At 33.6% G+C, this 21810-nt stretch overlaps 1 protein-coding gene across 2 annotated transcripts in view; it reads right to left on the bottom strand.

Annotated features, from left to right (window-relative positions):
- Nucleotides 1-2244: 2244 nt before the first annotated feature.
- Cdh9 (cadherin 9) overlaps nucleotides 2245-21810 on the bottom strand; it is a 141414-nt gene continuing 121848 nt past the window's right edge. For both annotated transcript variants that reach the window (XM_003463624.5, XM_063258019.1), the window contains 5 exons: nucleotides 16693-16829; nucleotides 15732-15853; nucleotides 11336-11453; nucleotides 10974-11225; nucleotides 2245-7307 (listed from right to left, as the gene is read on the bottom strand). In XM_003463624.5, the coding sequence (XP_003463672.2) occupies nucleotides 6820-7307; nucleotides 10974-11225; nucleotides 11336-11453; nucleotides 15732-15853; nucleotides 16693-16829 (1117 nt within the window). In that variant the 3' untranslated portion in view covers nucleotides 2245-6819. The remainder of the gene's footprint in view (nucleotides 7308-10973; nucleotides 11226-11335; nucleotides 11454-15731; nucleotides 15854-16692; nucleotides 16830-21810) is intronic.

The following is a 21810-nucleotide window of genomic DNA, read 5'->3' on the forward strand; positions in this document are numbered from 1 at the left end:
GTTCTGATAGATGTACATGGCTTATTTTTACCAGCCAAGCTGTACAAGTCCAAACATTGCAAGTCTTGACCTGAAATGAGTTATTTTTCTGGTGAAACTCAAAACATTTAAACCACTCAACTCTGCTGTTTGCTCTCAATTCTCAATACTCAGTTGCCATAAACCCTCCATTAGTACTTATGACACAGCCTCAACCGGGGATTCCCTTAAAATTCTCTTCACCTAATTAAATTGTCTGCTCTACTTAGCAAGAGTCTCCTGAAAATGCTCAGTACATAAGCAAAATGTAGGCAATTTTTCTACCAGTCTAACACACATGGTCTCCAGTCAAACTGTCAATGGAATTTGTATTTCCCATTGAAAACTCCCCAGCCTGGCCTTTACTATCTGCATTTGAACTTCTGCTAGACCCTGCCTCCTAGCAAAAGGTTTCTATATCACATATTCAGGTATTGTTCTGGCAATAACACCACTTGTTAGTATCAAAATTTGTCTTATTTTAATTCCACATCTTGAAAACAAAAAAAGTTGATACAATATAAACGAGGAAGGATTATTTTGGGTCATTTTTGTAGAAGATTTATTTCATAGTCCCCTACTACAGGAGACAGTGCCATGTGGGGAAGGTCTTGAGGAGGAAAGCTGCTTCCATCGTCGCTTCCAGTAATCAGAGGAGAAGTAAGGAGGGTAATGTGCTCTTTTAGTCAGTCCTCTCAGTAACCTGTCTCTTCTGATCAGACTCAGGCTCCTAAAAAGTCAGCTCCCACTGCATCCATAATCCAATCACCTCCCAGAATACCTGCCAAGAAGCCCAGAACTCACTCCACAGACCTCCAGATATAATTATGAATATCTTGCAAAGGATACACATTGGTACTGAACAATATGTATTTCAAGCAACGTTCTGATTCCTGTCACTCAACAATGTATGAAGTTACTTTGTTCCTGGCTAAGAGTAGAAAACAATTTCTTTGTACATTTGATATGAAACTACTATCTTTATAATACAGCAGATATCACATATTATCACACGTGTTAAATTGACTTTCACACTTATTGGGAGACATTAAATGACATCAAATTTTTATGATTCTCTTGTGTAGAACTTTTTGTGTAATTTCATATCCTTTTAGTTAGAAGAAAATTATTGTACACTGTATTTCATTCAAAATGAAAAATTCTTATTGGGGTTTTCAATGTTAGTTTTTTTTTTTTTTTTTTTTTCCTTTTCATCAAATTAAGAATGATAAATGTTATCTGAATCAAATGTTTGATCAAATAATTCCCAAATCCCAATATTATCATCATTTATCAAATGCAGTTCTGATGAGAATACGTTCCTGTAGTTAGGATTTAAGTGATTTGAATTTCCTGTCTGCACCAAAGAGGGAATATCAAGACTTTCTGACCAGTGTGACCAGAAGCGGAGATCAAGGGTAGTACATCAGCACAGCTCTAGAAAATTCTTGAGGGGAGGGCCATGAAGGAATGAAGGCAAGTGTACAAATGCAGAAAGCTGAAGTCAGATTGAAGCCTCTCTCTTGTTGGAGAAAAGAACCACCCAATGACTGCAGCATGTTTATTTATGCACTCAGCAGACTGATGTCCGGTGAAACCCCAGTGCCTAAGAACTTTCTTGCCCAGCTCATCTAGGACAACTCCTGCTCTTGGGGCTGGCTTTACTCTAGCCCTGCACTTGCGATAGATCTTCAGAGTCAATCTCTTCCACAAAAAGGAAAGAAAAATGGTAGAAATTAGAAGCTACCAGCATTTGACCATCAAAAATTGCATTGGAATTCTACATACTACAGTTCACAGAACTCAACTTAGAATGTTTAATCAATTTAAGGTTTCTTATCCTATTTTGTTCAAAGATGCCTCTTTGATATTTGTCGTAGTAATTTTCGATGAACTAATTTAAAACGTATAATGCTTAAATATGTGTGTAGCCAGAGAAAACTGGCCTTATGTTAATTCCTTATAACATTTTTTAAAACCTTAGTCCCTTTGAATTCATTACAGTTGTATATTTATTAATTGTAATTCCATAGTTTTAAGAAAAGAATGCACTGTGCCTTTTATTTTGTTATTTGTTCATATACTTTGCTATCGAAAATTTAAATGTTTAGTTTTCTCAATAATATATTTATTTCAATATATACTTACAAACTTATCCATGTTATTACTTACTGATATGACTAAGAATTGCAAAATGAATGTATAATAAAGAAATGTCAAATAAGATTTTATTGATAGTCTCATTTATAATATTTTAAAATTTTGTCAAATATAGTATATTAGAAGTAATAAATTTAAATATATGGTACATACCCAAAACAAGCAAGCAATTCAAATTAACAAAAACTCTTGTACTAGTGTCCATATGAGATATTTCTTGTGACCAACTAATTAAAAAAGATCTTTTTTTACCATTTACACTTCAGAGTACTCACTACATTAGAGTAAAAAGATTAAATAGTTACCAAAATATGTTTCAGCTTATAACAGTGGAAAAAATAAGCAATAACACGATTTGGGAGAGGTGTACTACAAATTATGTTATACAAGTTAAGTATCTGTAATAGGAAACTGAGATCAGAAATGCTCAGAAATTTCACTTTTGAGCATTGTTTTGCAGCATATTGGATTCTAGATTTTTTGAATTATGGATAATGAACTGATACTATCTGTGCAAATATAATAAAGTATGAAAAATCTTCAAATTCTGGGTCATTGCTAGTCTCAAGTATTTGTTCTAACTGATGTCCAAATTGCACTTTGTAGAGTGGAGGAAGAAGAACAACAAAGAGAAAATATTTAGGTGCTACTTGTGGTTTAGGACCTCAAATCTGAAGGAGAAATCAGGAGAATTTCCAGGTGATGGTGAGAGGTGGAATAGGATGAGTATGCAGCAGGAGAAATGGTCAGCTGTTGGTCCAAACTGGAGCAGTTCAACAGAGTAAAGCCTAGAGTTTTTCAAAAATATAAAGTTAATTTTCTCCCCTATGTTTATCTATTACTATAGAGAGACTTATATAAATGATACAGAAATCAGTGGCATAATAATATGGAAACAAAGGAAACCAAACAATTGTTAGCAAAGAAACCTTGAACCACATAGTTAAATTTAGTTGTATTGAAACAGCATATGGGAATGTATTATTGAAAAATTGCTCCTCTCAAGATTATAATACATTGCAATATCTAGATATTAGATAATAGTAAAAGAGCAAAATCCATCATATATCACTTTGACTATACCTTCAAAATATAAACTTTTCTAAAATATTGGTTAACAGAATGAGAGAAATACAGGCTTATCTTCTGATTAGGGAAAAGAAAGACGTGTCATCAAGTGTGTTGCCATTAACTATACCATAGACAAAGTTGAGGAGAGAAATTTGTGAGTGAAATTATTAGGAAAGTTTTGGACAGTTCAGTTTTTAAAATTTGAGTAGAAATGTAAATCAACTAAATCAAAACATTTAAATTACTTGAGAGATGGCAAGTGATAAAAGTTTGAGAGTTCTGAATCTATAATGCTTATGTCTTAGCATATAAATTCAAATATAGATAGATTAACAATTGGGAAGATGGCATGATCGCTAAGGACTAGAATTTTAGTAGAATGGGCAAAGGACTAGAGCTTGGCATACCCTAAAACCAGAAGAGAATAAAGCATTAAGTGAACAGTAAGATAAAAGAACAAGCAAAACAATAAAGAACGTTTGAGTCATTTGTGGTATTTATGCTAAAGTGGAAAGAATGATCAAAATCAACTACTGGGTATGGCAATTTAAAAAAAATTGTCTGCATGCTTTATTGTTAATGCTGTTTTATTTTCTTTACTGTTTGATATGTAAATCAGACATTTTTCATAATATCTGAGATTAGCATTAAATAGAATACTGTTGGAGAGCATGTCAAAGTTTAGGTAGTCAATACTCATTGAAATATATCCAGATATAGTATAGCTGTATTATTTTGAAAATGATTAAATATTTTAGATAAGGCAGTAAAATAATTTTAGTGATAGTTGGATAATGACTAGTCAACCACTATTAATTCAACCACTATAGAATAAATAATTTATTTTATTTAGAAAGCAAACATACATACGAGTATTATATTCTTGAATTTAAAACTTGAAAGTGAATGAGGTTCAAATGCTAAAAACTAATATTATAAAATGTATTGTTTCCTTAAAGTAACAAATCTAAACTCAATGTGGTAAATATTATGTAAATATTATGTAAATATTATGTAAATATTATGTGGTAAATTGTATGTCTTTTGAGAAGTTTAATAATTTATTTATTTTATTGGAAGGAAAATATTAAAATCTGGTCCATCTCAGAAAAAAATCAATTTACCGCAATATATAAATTTTGCATATTATTTGAAAATTATAGGAAGTATTAGTATTAAATTTCTTTTTGGTACTGTGAGTCGAACTCATGACCTCACACTTGCCAAGCACACACTTGTACCACTGCGCTAAACCCTTGGCCCTAGTATTAAATTTTTGATAGTTTTATTCACATCAGATACTTCTCTAGGATATACATCAATGCATTAAATGTGAAATTTGTTAGTTATTGCCTTATAATGTGGAAGGTTCATCAGTCATTTCAAAGATCAAGGGAAGAAAGACTGTGACACTAATTTCATTAAGGTAAAAATACTTATCAATAATATGTATCATTATTTAATAATACATTTTAAAAATTTAATATAATTTCTATTCATTCTGCTATCAGTGTAACGCTCTCATGACAAATGTAGGTCTATAGCTTGAGAGTAATGTGGTTTGCTAAAGTGCTTTTACTGCTGAAAACACATGGGAGAGTTTTGTAACAGCCAACTCTCCCTTCTCTGGCTCATAATTTACACATTTTTACACAGGCATTGCATTTGCTCAGCACATGGCATTTGAAAGGTTTTTTTTTTTTTTTTTTTTTTTTTTTTTTTTTTTTTTTTTTGCATGTTTCCATTTAACCCTTTAGAAATTATAAAATAAAATGTATGTAAAAGGACTTATAAGATTTCTGATTAATTTCTGTGGTGCCTCAGAGTTATCTACATCATCAAGTATATATCCAATACATGCTATTGGAGCCACTGTAAGTAGCTAATTGTAGTTCAAAAATAAACTAAGACTTTTTTTTTTTTTTTAGCTAAAATGAACTCAAAATTTTTTCTGTTCTCTGGGACTTTGCCACCATTAGAAACATTCCAAATAACTGTTGATTGCCCAGTGTAATTTAACTTTCAACATTAAGTTAAAAACATTTAATATGTGTTGCCAATTACTGAAAAAAGTTATGTAGTCTTTAATTTTTTTTTTTCAAATTAGTAACATAATAATTTATTTGTGCCTGTCTGTAATTCGGGAGGTATTTGTCATTTTATAAGTTAAGACAATAGCGTAATCAGTGCTAAACCTCCTCCATGCAAAGTCCTGTGATGAGTATGCATGACCAGGCCATTTGCCTCTCAACAGATGAATAATTAAAGAAGACGAGGAAGGTAGATATCACACATTGGTACTCTGAAGTTTTCATCTTTAGATTTAGTCTTGCGCTCAGCTAACTCAGGGCAACTTTTCTATAGGGCTGTATTTCAAAGATCTACAAATATGGCTGTGCAGAATTCTTTCCTCTTCTTCTTCCCACATTTTAAGATGTTTCTTATTTCTGGAAGTTCTTTCCCTGATTCTTTCCTACTTTCTCAAAAATTTTGAATGTGCTCAATAACTAATGTTACTTTGCTTTTTTATCATCTTTCTAGTTTGCAAATACACATTTTAAATGTTGCAGAGAGAATTTTCTGAACACAGACAAAAATTAGAATTATCATTTCTTACATTTAAAACTACATTATTGAGAAGGATGTTTTGGCTTTCTCATTTACATGACATCACTGACATATACTTCATTTACTCTCAAATACAATCCACTTGTGATGATAAAGACTTGCAAAAAACTCGATTCATTATTCACAACTGTATATGTGTATATGTATATTATATTCCAAATGTATCTCGTAGTCTATCCATAGTTATACAACAGTGATTCAGTAAACATTTATCCACATTTAATTGAAACAGAAAAATAACAATTTATACCAATGCTCATTTATAGACCCACTTTATTTCTACATCCATGCAACAACGTTTTCCCTGAGTAAATCATGTTCTACATTTACAGATGTAAAACACTTCTTTTTTTTTTTTTTTTTTTTTTTTAGTCAGAACTGGCCCTAGGAATTAAATAAATGAGATTTATATTTTTATAAAGACTAGTTTATTTCATAAAAATATAAAAATATAAATATACATTTATAAAAATATGAATGAATTAACACAAAGACATTTTTCAACTAAATAAATATGGCAGTAGTAGTCATTCATATTTCCTTAGGGATATACTTTTCCCATATTAATTTACAAAGCAGTTTACAATGTTTAATATAATAGTAAAGGTGATTGAAAGTCCCTTAAGAAAACATTTACAAATTTCTTATACCTAAGAAAAGGCACAAAAAGCCTTTTTCATTTTTATTGATTATTGATGTGATTATAATTGTCTTCCAAGATTATTAGGCAAAACAGGTGGACTGGTTATTATTACTGTTTTTAAACCTATGTCATTCATATTCATTCACATAAACGTACTGATTAAGAAAACCCTTACTAAGACAACACTTGGGTATTGTTTGTAATTTTGATTTTCTATCGCTTTGTCCAAAGAGAATGCAGGCCACGCAGTCTAGTAACAAAAACAGTACTTCCACTAGGGTGCTCAGTACCTACAGTACTCAGTCTCGGTCGCTGTCATCGCCCCCGTACAGATCTGCCAGTTTTTTAAAGCGAGGTCCCCAGTCGCTGAGGAAGTCGTAATCGTGGTTGCAGTCCGCAGGCAGCGACTCCAGCGAGCTGAGCGAGCTGGCCACCGAGTCGGCGCCCTCGTAGGCGTAGGTGGCCAGCGAGTCGTAGGGGGGCGCGCTGGGGTCCGCGTCGTGCTCCTTCAGCCTGCGGCGGATGAAGTCCTGCACGTCGATGTTCTCCCACAGCGGCGCCGGCCTCCTCACCTGGAAGATGCTCTCGGGCAGGACGTCTCGCCTGCCTTTGCTGTCCTCCCTGGCTTCTGGGTTCCGCAGGGTGCCGATGTCGAAGGCCTGAGTGTCCTCCTCCCCGCCGCCCTCGTCATTGTAGGTCACGATGTTGTCGCGCACGTCGTCCTTTGAGATGATGAGCGGCTCCTTCTTCCTCTGCCTCTTCAGGGCAGCAAACAGCATGACTAGAGCTGTCAATAAAGGAGGAGGAAATGGTGAGGCCTGTGATCCAATATAAAACACGCGTGTGCGTGTGATGCGTGTGTGAATATTGCCAGGAGTATCTATGCTACAAAAATTCTGAATACCTTAGTAGAGTATTAGACACAACGCTTAACAAAGGGGCAGATGTTACTAACTTGTTTCCAAGGTCTATAGTGCACTGCCACTGAAAAACCATTGGTCAGTTATAATTACTGCACTTAGTCGGTTGCAGATATCCAACACATCACTGCTGCTAGATGTACTTCGGTTTAAAAATACGCCAAAATGCTAAAAGTTACACTGTTATTATCCCAAACGAGTAGTAACTGAATATTTTAACAATTCAAGAGAACATATGTACAACATACTTAGATGTAAATGCATATATACTGATATGTGGTATTTTATTAATATATTATGTGTGCATATATATATATATTTGCATAGACATAAAAAAGTATGCAATGGGCATTTCATTTCATCCCATATTGCACATCTGATTGACTAAACAGATTATTGATGTCTGCAATAGAACTCTAAGAGATACAATATAATATTCCAACTCAAACTCCTCTTTCATAGGTACTTATCTGACAGGTTTTCTGTGATACTATCTTGCTAATGAGTATTTTCTTAACTGAAATTCAAGCTTTGAGCTGAAATGTTAGTTTGATTCTGCTGGCAATATGTTTTTATTATTCACATACTTTTAATGTAATTTTAACAGTAAACATCCTCACATGTAATATACTGTATTATTTCTAGTTGTAGAAAATGAATTTATATTATTATGATATATTTGGCAATAATACTTCTAATAGATAGAAGCTGAAATTACTAAAGCACATTTCTGTGCTTCGAAGCTACAATTCAATATCATTCGGGGAAACCCTGGGACCATCAAAGGGCCTGTTCAACTTCTGTTGTTGATGTTGGTGTTTTACATCGGCTAGCACGCCTTCCTCTTTATTAGGAAGAATTTTTTTTCTAAATCATCACAAGTACTATCAATAAATCTCTGCAGAAATAAATTTAGACTTCTGAGTTACATGGAGGTTTATCCTGGAAATATTAAAATAAAATTTAGGTAAAACTGATCTACACCTGTACTCTCTCCTAATGTACAACAAAAAAAGTCCCTCCTAAATCTGATCTCCACCAAATTTCAACCGTACACTAGAAGGATGGAACCCTTTCAAAATTGAAAAAGCAGTAATGATTTTAGTTCTCTACTCTTTCTTAATAAAATAATAAATTTAAATCCATTGTATTATCTTAGTTATGAACATTTATTAATTCACATAAAAGCATTGGAGAAACTTTGATAAGTATTTTTTTTTCCTGTTTTGCTCTGTCAAATTTATATTTCACTTCCTAGACTGAAGTGCTTAATTTGGGAAATAAAATTGCAATGAGAGGAGCTAGGATAAACAATGGAAAAGTAAACAACTTTTCAAATATTATATTTTCTTGTCTGTTACTGGAATTTTGCCTTCTTTACATTTTGCATATGATCATATTCATAATGATAGTAGCAGTACGTGTAACACTGAAACAAGGAAAATCACAGACATTTTACACTGCATTACACTTATGCAGATATCTCTATCATTATTAAATTAGGATTAATAAAAAGTACATTATGTAATTTTTGCTCTCACTAGGTAATTTTGTTACACAGCTTCTTATAAATTTACCTTAAAAACTTACCTGTCACTTATCTTTTATCTACTTTTATCTTTGTAATTCTAGGGATTGAACTCACGTCACACACATGCTAGGCAAGCACTCGACCATGATTGCTCCTCTCAGACATTTAAATATTGTTCTGAGTAGGTCCTTGAGGTTCATCAGATTCTCAAAGCAGGCTTAGGATTTCAGAATATTTATAAATTCCTGCTCTTTGGATTTATGTCTTACCTTGCTACATAACATAGGAATAAACTAAACACCACATTTCTTGAAACTGTAGCAGGGTAGATATGAAATGTTGTTTCCTGTGCTCTGTCATCACCTTGCATATAGCAAAGCCCCTTATCTATAGAAATGTGAGACTACGGCCATTACGATAAAGCCTTGAGATAATGGTAAGGATATTTTAGTAATTTTGATACAAAACATTGTATATTACAACCAATTTTACCTAAAATAACAGAAAATCACTCCAAATTTAGGTAAAATATTTGGAAGGTGAAAAGGAAGAAATCTTGGCCTTTTATATCAATCCAGGAAGAGAGATGACAGCCTTTTTCAAATAATAGTAAAAAATGTCCAAGATTTCAGCATAAAGAAACATTATCAAATTTCCTAAGACACTACAAGAATATTTTAATTTATTTGGGGGCTGCTTTTATTTTCCAGGTGTGCAGGAAAGTCATTGTGTGTCATATAATACAGAAAATTAAAGAAAAAATTGTAACACACATAAATTCACTTTATTGTAAATTGGGGGATATAACTGAGGAATTAGAGCAATATGAAAATTTTAACACTTAGCTATAATGGCAAGACAGATTTTACTATTCATAGGGATACAAATATATTAGCTAGAGAAGCTGAATTTGGTAGCAGCAGGCAGGGGCTGGCCCTGGTGAGGATGGTGGTGAAGCCTGGGCTCTAAAGCGCTCAGAGCCAAAGCTTTTCTCAGTAGTTGGATCATCTTAACTGAGACAAATGTTGTCCCCTCACTTCCATCCATCCTCTAGTGAAGTCCTGCAGGATATCTGGCCAAAAATATTTCATCCAGACAGCTTGAAAGGATTTGCGGAGGAAAGAAGCCAGCGCATTTGAGCATTAGAACATAAATTTGGATAGCTCTTCCACTCTAAGCATAAGAACTTTGGATGGCTATTTGATGGAAAAAAAATTTTTTTTTTTTGGAATGTTTTAGAGTGTACCAACTGTTTAATTGAATTAAATTGTTGTCCTGTTTAGTAGGTGCTTAAATTAAATATTTGCTGTTGGAAGTATGACTTTATTTAGAAAATATGACAGGGTTAGGATGACCAGAGTGTCACAATGATATTTTTTTTAAGTAGAATTTTGACTCTGTAACTTAGTGTCTTGCACCTTTGCATAGTTAGTACAACAGGGAAAACCTTTGACTTTCCATGACAATTTTAATGTATCTGCCAATTAGACATTTTATGTCCGTATCAGTATTTATTGATTTTACTTGTAAAGGTAGGCTGTTTTTAGTTTTGAGAATAATATAAAAGAAAATTTCCAAATACAATAGTCAGTGTTTGGGACCTAATAAAAAGCTATCTAAAAAGTGACTTTCAGTATGCTATTAAGCCATTGCATAGTAGAATAAAAGTGCTTACCCTGTAGAGGTGTTATGGAGATTAAATCAGTTATTAAATTCAATGTCTTGGGGTCATAGTTTACCAAGTTATAACACTTAACGCTGTAAAATATGCTTCAAAAATATATATGTAGTATTGCTGTTATGTTGTATTTTGGGATCATGAGAAAACTAGACCTGTCCCTTTAGGATAAAGAAAATATCCTCTCTCTGTATTGGAAGGAATCATTTTAATCAAAGTTAAGAGTGCTGATTGTGGCAGTGGGAGGGGTCCCTTCGCACTGGGCTGCTGGGAAGTGTAGGAGTGCGTTCCGCAGGCAGGGAGCACTGGGAAGGGGCAGCTTACTGAGCAGAATGAGGACGCAGAGCAGGATGGCGACGAGAGCGCCCGTGCTCAGCCCTGCGGACAGGATCAAGGCCTCCGCGTTGCAGGACTGCATGTTCCCGTGATTATCGCAGGCACACACGCGAATCGTGAGGGTGCCAGTGCTGCTTTGAATAGGATAATCGTTGTCGAAGATTAAAATTGGCAGCAGATAGGTGCTCATTTTGTTGCGGCTGTAGCCATCTTTTCGAGTCATGATTCCAGCTGTATTATCTGGGGTGGAGGGAGAAGGAAAAGAAAAAAAAATATATATATATATTCATTCTTGTTTGAATGTCGGATATGGTAGACTGCATAAATAGCAGTTTTCAAAATCTCTGTACCTTTATTGTCTACAATGGTGAAGTTTGGATTGAGAGGAAATTCCGGTACTGGTTCAAAGAAGAATTTATGGCCTCGGGGAGGGTCATCTTTGTCCATTACGCTGATTGTCTGAATCAACTGAAACCAAAATACGTGAATTAACCTAATTAAACGAAACAAAAACCAAATCTTTTTCTATTGCAAGATACTTTAAATCTGAGAGTTGGCACTTTGATTACTAAAATTAAGGAAATGAAAAAGTTATTTTAAGAAAATTAGGCCAAATATATTTTAATGGTTTCATCTAATGTTTAATTAATGAGGATTAACACCCTGCAAGTATTACTGGTGATGCATTTCAAGTCACTATGTTTTGCTTTCTGATTAATAAAATATTTGACTTTAAAAGATGACCACTCCAATACTAGCATCCTTTATGCTTGTTGTAAAGCACCAGTTCTCTTTTTTTATTAATATTTGCTTACCTATCTGTTTGCTCCACTGGAAAAAAATGTTTTCAATGAAAGAAAATATGAACGATACTTTTTGAGATAAATAAGTGCTTTGCAAAACCACTCCTTTCCATTAACAAAACTATTAATATATTTTTAGACAAATGAACATTTTATTGCGCAGTATCCTAAAACAGGATGGGAAAGATATGGGGGGGGAGTTTGGAGAAATGTAGTGCATATTCCATTTAGGTTACTTGCTTTTGTTTTCATTTTGTTAACAAAGAAACAGTATAAAAGCACTCCTCAGCTTTTGTAAAATTGGCATTGAAGGTGCCAAAGTAAAGTGCTTCTTAGCTGAGATCCATGAAGTCAGAAGTGTGCCATAGTGGGAAGAAACAGCAAACAGTAAGTCAGGCAAAATATTCCATGAGCATTTCATAGAGAAAAATTGCTGAACTGCATCTCAACGTGCTTGTTTTTCTATGCACAGGTCTGCCATCGGTCTGATGTGAATTTACAGTCATTTAATTACTCTTAATTTTAGCTTCCTATTCTAGAAAAATAATCACACCACTTGCAGGTACACCAGTCCAACCTTCTGTGGTGCTGATTATTGCAAGTTCACAGTAGTTGAATTTATTCCTTCTTTTGGTGATTCTGTGCCTCCTGTCACCATGCCAACTTGCATTCTCCCTATACTTTAACTTGATATTAGTGACAGATTCATGAACTTTATTGACACAGTGACCATAATTCTTATAGAGTGCTTTCAAAAGTGCACACTCAGTGCAAAATTTACCTTTCTTCCTTAGACAATATAAGCTGAACATAAGAAAAAGATTGCATAACTTTTAGAATTCTTGCTAAAACTTCTGGTCCTTAACAATGATAATAAGCTTAACTGCTGGTGATATTTTAACATATATAAACATTGGTCCTTTGATTACATGATTCAATTATTAAAAGACTTATTAAGCCTTTTTGAAAGAAAATATAGACATCATTTGGTAGTAGATATATTAAAATTATAATCAGATGTTATCAGTTATATTCTATTAATATCAAATGCAGCATAAAAGGTACCAGTAAATCATACAAATCAACACATGGCAAGCATACCAATTCATACATGAGTAAGGAACATCTACTGCAACCATGTGTAAAAGCTGTCAATCATAGCACCTGTGAAGGTGATCTTATCTGAAAATGAAGTCATAATGGAATAGAGAGGGCTCAAATATAATACTAGGGTCTTCTTAAAAAGATGTAAATTTGAACACAGAAAATGATACCATGGAATGGTGGAGACTGCAACTGGATTAACTTGTGTCTATGTTCCAAAGAACAACCAAGAATTACCATCCACCACAAGAAACTTAGAAGTGTCCAAAACGGAGCCTCTATAAGCCACTAAGAAAGCATCTCCTTGCGCATAAAGCAATGTTGGATTTCTAATCTGCAAACTTGTGAGAGAAAAAGCATCTGTGCTTTTAATTCATCTAGTTTGTGGTATTTTTCACTGCGGCATCAGGAACTCAATATAATTGTGTTAACACACACACACACTCACCTATACAAAGTGCCATTTATTAGTGCCATTTTACAGCAAAGCATCCAACCCCAAAACATTGATGCAATTAACACTAAACTATTTTAAGATATTTAGAAGTTGCAGACATTTAAAATCTAGAGGCACCAAATAAATGTGTGGTAGAATTATTATGTTTTTGGAAAATTATTTGGCATACTGATTAATATTTATTGAGAAAAATTAATCATTCTTACTTTGACTTTACTATCAAAGAAATAATACTAGGTATTAAGAAAGTGTAAATAGTATAATGTTCGCTATATTTCTGTCTGCCTGATAGAATTTGATTAATCAAATATCTACTTGTAGAGGAGTAGTTGCATAAATTCTTTTGTTGCCATCTTATAAAAATTAACCCTCAAAAATAATAATCACTTACTGAACTGAGAGTATACCCACTATATCCTGCAAAGAACAAAAGAGGAAAAAAATGGAATTGAAGTAACTATGCAAAGTTTCTATACAGATGGAAAAACTGACTTTTATTTTTTAAGCGTTTCGCTAGGATGCCCAGGTTGACCTAAACTGCCTTGGCCCTGTGAACTCTTACAAGTGTGTGGCACTCATCCTGCATCACTTGTGTTTTTATTTCTTTTGCTTTTTTTTTTTTTTTTTTTTTTTTTTTTTTTTTTTTTTTTTGTATATAGGTGGAACATTGTAAGTGTGTTTGCCCTACTTATCTGTGCTGCCATTAAAGACTGTGTGGCTTACAAAGCCGATACGTGTTTTCTCACAGTTATGGCAGCTGGAAGTTGGAGCTCAGACTGCCAGCACGGTCAGCTTCTGGAAGAGGCTCTTTGCCTGGCTTGCACATGCCTTCTCTTTAAGTCCTCAAATGGTCTGTTCTCAATGCATTAGCTCAGGAAGAGGGAGACAGCATAAGATCTCAGGTATCTTGGCTTGTAAGAATACTAATTCTGTCAGACCATTCCTTGTCCACTGCCAATGGCTTCATTTAACCTTAATTACTACCTTGGAGATCTTTTGTTATTGTTTATATATTGTGTCAACTTGAGAAGTCTAGAAGCTTAACTAAGGGATTCAGCAGCTCCAAGTCCTGGAGTGTAGAGGAGAAACCATTACCATTCTAGGATTTTATTCATTGTGTTGATTTGAGAAAGTGGGAAGTTTAAGCAATTCAGCAAGGGCTCAGGGTCTTTAGTTTGTAACGTCCTCAGCTTGTGCAAGAAGAACACGTGCAGATGGTGTGACTGCTACACCAACCCCAAAGGAGCATCCTGCACCCACTAACAGGCAAATGAGGAGGGGCTGATTGCTCTCGTCTTCACCTTCAGCATGGATGCCATCTCTCAGCTTCTGGCATGAACTATTTTGCTTCTACCTGGGACTTTTCAGCTTTTATTGTAGACTCTTTAGCCTTTGTGATAGACTCCTCCGTGTTCCATCGCAGATCCATCAGCCTCCTGATACAGACTTGCACAGGATACTGCAGTAGGCTACAGCTCTTGGGTGCAGAGACCCTCTGCACACTGCTTTTTCATCTGACTTTGTGGCTGACCACTGTAAGCCAATCTTGTAATTTCGTATACATTTGTATATCTTGAGTTATAGCTGTTTCTCTAGTAAACCCTGACTGATACACCTTTACTTCAAATACAGGCACACTGGGGTTTAGATCTTCAACATACAAATAAGGACATAAGCATTCTGACCATAATAACGTCAACCAAAATAAAGGGCCATTCCTCATTTTATTTTCTACATTTAAGTAGATCTAATTGTAGAAGACTCTTAAAATCTCCCTGATTTCCTGAAGGAGTTATTTAAGCAACTCTAATAGTTAATCTCCTGTTTTAAAAAATGAACATAATCTGCATTGCTTATAGTTACTGTAGATGTGTTTGTTATATTATGCTGTAAAAGGAATTTGGAACTGTTCTAAGATAAGTATTTTTATTTCAAAAATATAAAATTTTCATATCACAAATAAAATATCACATAGATCAAAAGTCTTCTGGCTGAAGTAAAGTTGTAAAATAGTTAAAATAATTGTTAGATTTCCTGCATGCCAACAGAAAAAAAAAAAATCATGGCCACACTACAGGTATATTTCATGATATATTTCCATGTGGTTAGAGTGTATGACTAGGCATCAACCTAATTATGAATCCAAGTAAGAGCTTATCTCATGAATGGTCTTCACTGTTAGCCTGGTATACAAATAAAGGCTTGAATTTTAATTTTTCTTACAATTCATGATTATAATAAGTTATAGAAATCATTTTAAAAGTTCACTGAATTTTCTAGTAAGAGATGGCAGTATAAAAATAGTAAGAAAACAATGAAAATAAAGTACATTATTTGCCTTTATAAAGTGAAAAAAATTATATTTATAGTGATTTTATTTACCTGGCCAGATTTTGCATTTTCACACACAAATGTTTCATAGTACATGGCAAATTCAGGTGCATGGTCATTTATATCTAGAATTCTGATGAAGACAGGAATGTGAGTGCTTTGTTTTGGATTATCTGCAATAAGAACATGAATACAATTTTAGTTTCAATTACACAGAGGCAGAAAAAACACTTGTCTTATTTGTAATTTAGCAACAAATCAGTTCTGTGTTATTCACTGTCTCAGATAGAATTCTGATGCATATTTCAACTTTGTTACATAGCCCACATAGAAAGCACATTAAAAAGGATAATATTTGGTGGAGAATGAAATAATATTTGTGACAGATAATTTTAGTAGATAAATAGATGATTTTTCTTTTCCTGGTTTTTTTTTTTTTTTTTTTTTTTTTTTTCACCAATAATGAAACTGATGACTTCTCACTCCCCAGGCAGGAACTTGTGCCTCTGAGCCAAATTCCTGGCCCTGGGCAGAAGTTCTTATTTAGCTTTTTTGGCTGGCTTGGAATTTGTCGTCTTGTCTCGGCCTCCTGAATAGCTGGGATTACAAATACATGTGTTCAGAAGTAAATAATTTATGACTTTTATAAATTTAGACTGTATTTCTATTCTACATGTTAGAGAAAATGAAAGAACGATTTGATAATTCTTAAAATAATGTAAATGTAATTAATAATTAAAAATAATTTTCAAGACATGGTGGCACAAACCTGCAATCCATCACTCAGGAGCAAGAGGGTCTATTTGAATCTGAGGCCAACCGGGACTCCTTAGTTAGTCCGGGCCAGCCTGAACTACGTAGAATGACCCTGCCCCCATCAATCAATTAATTCTAGCCATTTCTCTAAAACTGTACTAATGTAGCAATTTTCCTCAGGAGAAAGACTGCTTAAGCCACACTTTTTTTCTCTGATGAATGACAATGCCATTAGCTAAATGTGTCTCACACTTACTTATTTCTGTGGCTGTAATGGTGATGTTGTGCCATGGGGATGATTCCCGGTCAAGGGGTTTCAGAGTAAAAATAGAGCCATTTTCGGAGTGTATACTGAAAATTCGGTCCATATCAGTATGTCGATCCACCGAGTATCTGGCAGGAAACAGATTCGTAAGTACCTTCTACTATTTCCTTAAAGTTATAGTCAGTTCTTACAATGATCTAACAAAGACGTGAAATGTGAAATGCTAAGAAAATCTTTGATTTTCTTCTTATACACTATTTACTTAAGCAATTTCATACACTTGATCATTTCCAATACTACTATTTTATGAGTATGAGCACACTGGATATATTCTTTTCACTAATGACTCCTCTTGGCAGCTTTCAAGTGAGATTTTAAAGTGTCACTTGATTCATTTATTTTATGGTAGATCCTTCTCAGTACTTGAGATACACTAAGCAGTCACACTAAATTTAATAGCCAATAACATTGAATAAATTAAACATAATCTGAAGAGAATACGAACATAAGAAAATTTGTACACAGAGTATATATATTGTTCTTGGATAGCTGCATTCAAGAAAGATCTCAACGGAGAGTCCTTTCTAATCTATTTCTCCAAATTATTTCAAGTAAAAATGAAACATTATATCTCTGCATAATTCCGTGACTTTCTCATCAAGGCTGGATATGAAAGCTTGTCACCATATCTTTGTATTACTATGTAGTTGGAAAGACAGTGTTTCTTCCCCCAAAGTGTTAATCTAATCCCTAGAATATCCAACTTTACATGGCCAAAGTAACTTCGTAAGTGTGAATAAGTTGAAAACACTTAGATGGTACAATATTCTTGATCATTCCAATGTGCCTGATCTAATCATATGAACACTTAAAAGCAGAGTGGCTTGAAGATATGCGACAGAAGGAGAAAAGCGGATAAATGTGAAAAGTGAGAAGAACTTGACTCATCATTGCTGGCTTTAAAGATGAAGCAACAAGCCAAAGAATGCAGGCAGCTTCTAGGCACTCGGAAGACTCTAAATTGACATCCTGTACAGGAGTGGAACTTCGCCTACATAGCTGCCAGGATCCAACATCCACTATAGATGTGGTTTAACTCAGTGGTGCAACGCCAGCTTGGCAAGCATGTGGTGCTGAGCTAGAATCCTGGTGCCCTCCCCTACCAAAAAGTAAAATAAAATAAAATAAAATCCACTCACAACCTGAATGGAAAAGAAAGTTTGTTTGTTTGTTTTTTTTTTTTGAGTCCACAGATTGTCCACATCTAGACACTGCCTCTTTCACGAGACTCAATCATACTTTTGACCTGTTTAAAAAATAAAATAAAGTTATATTGATTTAATCTCCTTCCTTTATAATAATATTTGTGGGATATATAGAATACTAAACACTCTCAAAAGAAACATTTTTAAATGCTTGCTTATATGAAAGCCCTGTAGTTACATGAATCCCTGTTACGTTGTAGCAGCTAATATACCTTTATTATTGGTCTGAGATTTGCTGCTTATAATTTGTAAATGATTCATTACATTACAAGAGAGTGTTTCTCAGATGTTTATATTCACATGAATCACACAGGGACCTTATTATCAACAGAATTTAATGGGTAATTTTGTATCTCAGTGGTAGAGCAGTTGCCTGTTGTGTGTGAGACTCCAGGTTTAATGCCCAAAACAAGAAAAGCAGCACCAGCTATGAACCTAGACTCTGAATCAGTAGCACTGGTGTGGAAACACTTTGGAATTGTAGGCGAATCCTGCATTGCAGGTTCAGGGACCAGATATTACATAGAAGGCTGTTCAATTTTATTAAAGACAAAGAAAAAAGAAGATAAAGAATCGATTACTAAGTTATAGTTCCTATTATTCCAACTATCTCCTTAAAGAAATTAAATAGATTACCTCCATTCCAATATGCCTAGTAGGTAAAATTCTCTACTATTATGAATCAGTATAGCAGTCACTATGGAAAACTGACTTTAACAAATATTAAGAGTAAAAATTTAGATTTCTAAACTTTGCAAAGTATTGGCAATTTCAAATTTTTATATGAAAATTTATCGCAATTTTTGAGTATTTCATCTTTTTTTTATTTTTGGGGGCTTTAATATAAGATGAGATTTGTTCTGTTTTAAGAACTATGTTGAAATTTAATGTAGATACAGATATTAAAATAATTGTAATACTATAGTATACTTCATGAAGTCCTTATCTAATTTTTTCTGCTAAGCCTGATAACAGTATTTCATAGACATGGATATGACTTTAAGTACAGTTTTGGCCAATGAAAACATTCCAAACTTCATCTCAGTGGTGATAAAACTAAGACACTCCCCACAGATTCATATATTCTTCTGCATTTTACTGCTAATACATCGAATGAGCTCAGTGTCCTCCTTATTGAAAAAACTAAAAAATGGTGATATTTTCTTAATTTTCAACAGTTATCATTGTGAATTTCTTACACAAAGTACTTGGGAGATTAAAACAAACTCACTCATCATGTAATCATTGTTCAAGTATAGCTTTACTTCTAGAAAGGGAAATGAAGGAGATAAAAGACTTATAGAAATATTGATCTAAAAATAAACACATAAATGCATAATGAAATATGTATTTTCCTAAAAGTAAATGTCATATTAGACTTAGCCAATCAGTCATGCATATTTGTAATGGACCTGATTTTCAAAGTAATTATTATTGTGTTAAAATTGGGTCATTCAGAATTTTCTCCTTTTAATTTTTGTTGCTTAATTCTGCTAAAATGAAAAATCATATTATTTATTCACAGATTTCCAGTCTTTGACAATTTAGTTACTAATGTGACTGTTTTTTTTTTATGTTTATGACTAGATCTCTACTACATAGTGTTTGACAGAAAAGAAAGTCATAGTAACATTAGAATTCTTTTACTGTGTTTTCCTTAAATACATGAAATTCTGCTTAAAAATAAACACAAGCCTAAAATGAACACAAGGAAAGGAAAGGAAAAGCTCATAACAACATCTTTGTGTTGAGTGAAACTTAATTTACAATATTCATCTGTCTCTCCCTTGTTGGAAAGGTCAACAGTTAACCATTTTCTTTTATGTCTGAATAGATCTGTGATTTCTCCTTCTGTTTCCATGGAAGATCAAAAGGCAAAATAAAACACTCTTCTGTTCTCATTGCTACTCGCCCTAGAGATTAGCACGGGGGCTCTGTGATGCAGGAATAAATGGCCATTCTAAAGTTATAAAAGTGGAGTTCTGACTCATTTGCACTTTACATAAGATCAAAATTGAACTGAGTTTCTGGCTGTCCTATTCTTAGGTTGCACTTTAAAAGTCATTATTTTTCAAGTTAGGAATTCGTGAAAGAGTAGCAATTTGACAATTTAGGAATTGTTGACTTTTATCCTTAATAATGACAGGTCTATATTAAAAATTTTACACAGTACAAGTAATATCTCTAAATTTGTTAGAGTTCAGAGATAATTTCTTTGTGTTCATCAGCCAAGTTCTATTTTCAGAATGAATAAGAACATTCTGATTTACCTATGAATAATAAATACATTGGATTATAACCAGTGACCACAATGAGCATGATAAACATGTAATATAGAACAAAACTATCTCTATACCTAGCAGATGCCTTCTAATAACAATAATATTTTACTGATTTCTCTACAAGGATTCTGAGCAATAAGTCTGAAAAGATCACTGGCATAAGTTTTTGTTTGAATACCTTGTGCAGGAAGGTGAGCTGACCAATTGGATGGCAAACAAAAACATGAAAAAAGACACAGAATGAAACTTGTGGAAACTGAGCTCTCATGTTTGTTCTTTGTTTGCCTTGCATTTTAATGCTTTACCATTAAAAGTTAAACACAGATTCCTGTACTATTATCCCCTATGGAAAATACAGACACCAGAAAAATCAATAGTGTGCAGTATCAGGTTATGATAGCATTTTTTTCCTTTACTGGATTCTAGGTTCCGGTTTCACTAATTCATCAAGGTCAGGGTATGGATTTGATGTTTTTCTTTAAAATTACTGCTTTCCATAAGTGTGTTTTCCATAATAATAAACTATAAAAACCTCATTCCACTTTGAAAATGTTAAGTGTATATTATATTTATAATTTCATTTGAAGCCTTCTTATACAGTTTTTCTTGCAGAAAAAAATAATCTTTCAGGTGATCTAACTCACAACCTGCCTTGCCCAGGTAGACGCTTAGGCTATGGAGCTAAATTCTGGGCAGAAAAAGTAATCTATTATAAGATTTTTATTTTACTATCTGTGACACTAAGAAAATATGTGAGAAGTCTCTTGATATATGAGTGCACGTATGTCCATTTGTTTTATATTGGAATCACAGCTAAATCTCTTGCCAATAAGTTTTTGTTGTTGTTGTTACTTTTCAGCTTAACAATAGGAGAAACGATTTCTTTTAAAAGTCATTGTAGGTTCAAAATATTAAGTATAAAATCGGTATGAAGTGAGGCACGATGTTCTTTCAGAACCTGCAAAGCTACAATCAACCCTGAAATTTCAGAGATTCATGATAACTAATGAGGTGAAGTGGAGGTAACAACAGCTGCTAATCGTAACCATAATCTCATGTTACAAGTAGCAGATGTATTTCAGAAAATATTTTTGATGAACGACTTTAAGGAAGTTCAGAATTAGTTCCAAAGTTTTTCTTGAAACAAAACAAAACAAAACAAAACAAAACAAAACAAAAAAAACCAAAAAAAAAAAAAACATTCCATGACGCTGATTGGGGCCTCTTTTTCCTCTGGGAATCAATCATCTTTCTAAATTGGATCAGAGCCAGGAAGGTGTATCACTGTGCTGCATCCTCATTGAATTATTGCTGGTTTTTCTTCACACTGTAATTAGAGTTTGAAATCTTGTTTTTCATATATTCCAATCTAACAAAACCAGCCAATATTCTATGCTTTCAGGTAAAGCTATTAATATTGGCAGAATTGGTAATTTAATGAAGATAATTTGACACGGATTGGTTCTCTCAGTAATTCTTTTTTCTCATCTTTAGATGAGATTTACAGCCAAAACTAGACTTTATTTTTTGTGCGAGACTTTAGTGCTCTATTGAAAGCAGAT

This window comes from Cavia porcellus, unplaced genomic scaffold, assembly GCF_034190915.1.
Source record: "Cavia porcellus strain 051 isolate PalLab524CR breed Dunkin Hartley unplaced genomic scaffold, mCavPor4.1 scaffold_11, whole genome shotgun sequence".
Classification (NCBI taxonomy): Eukaryota; Metazoa; Chordata; class Mammalia; order Rodentia; family Caviidae; genus Cavia; species Cavia porcellus.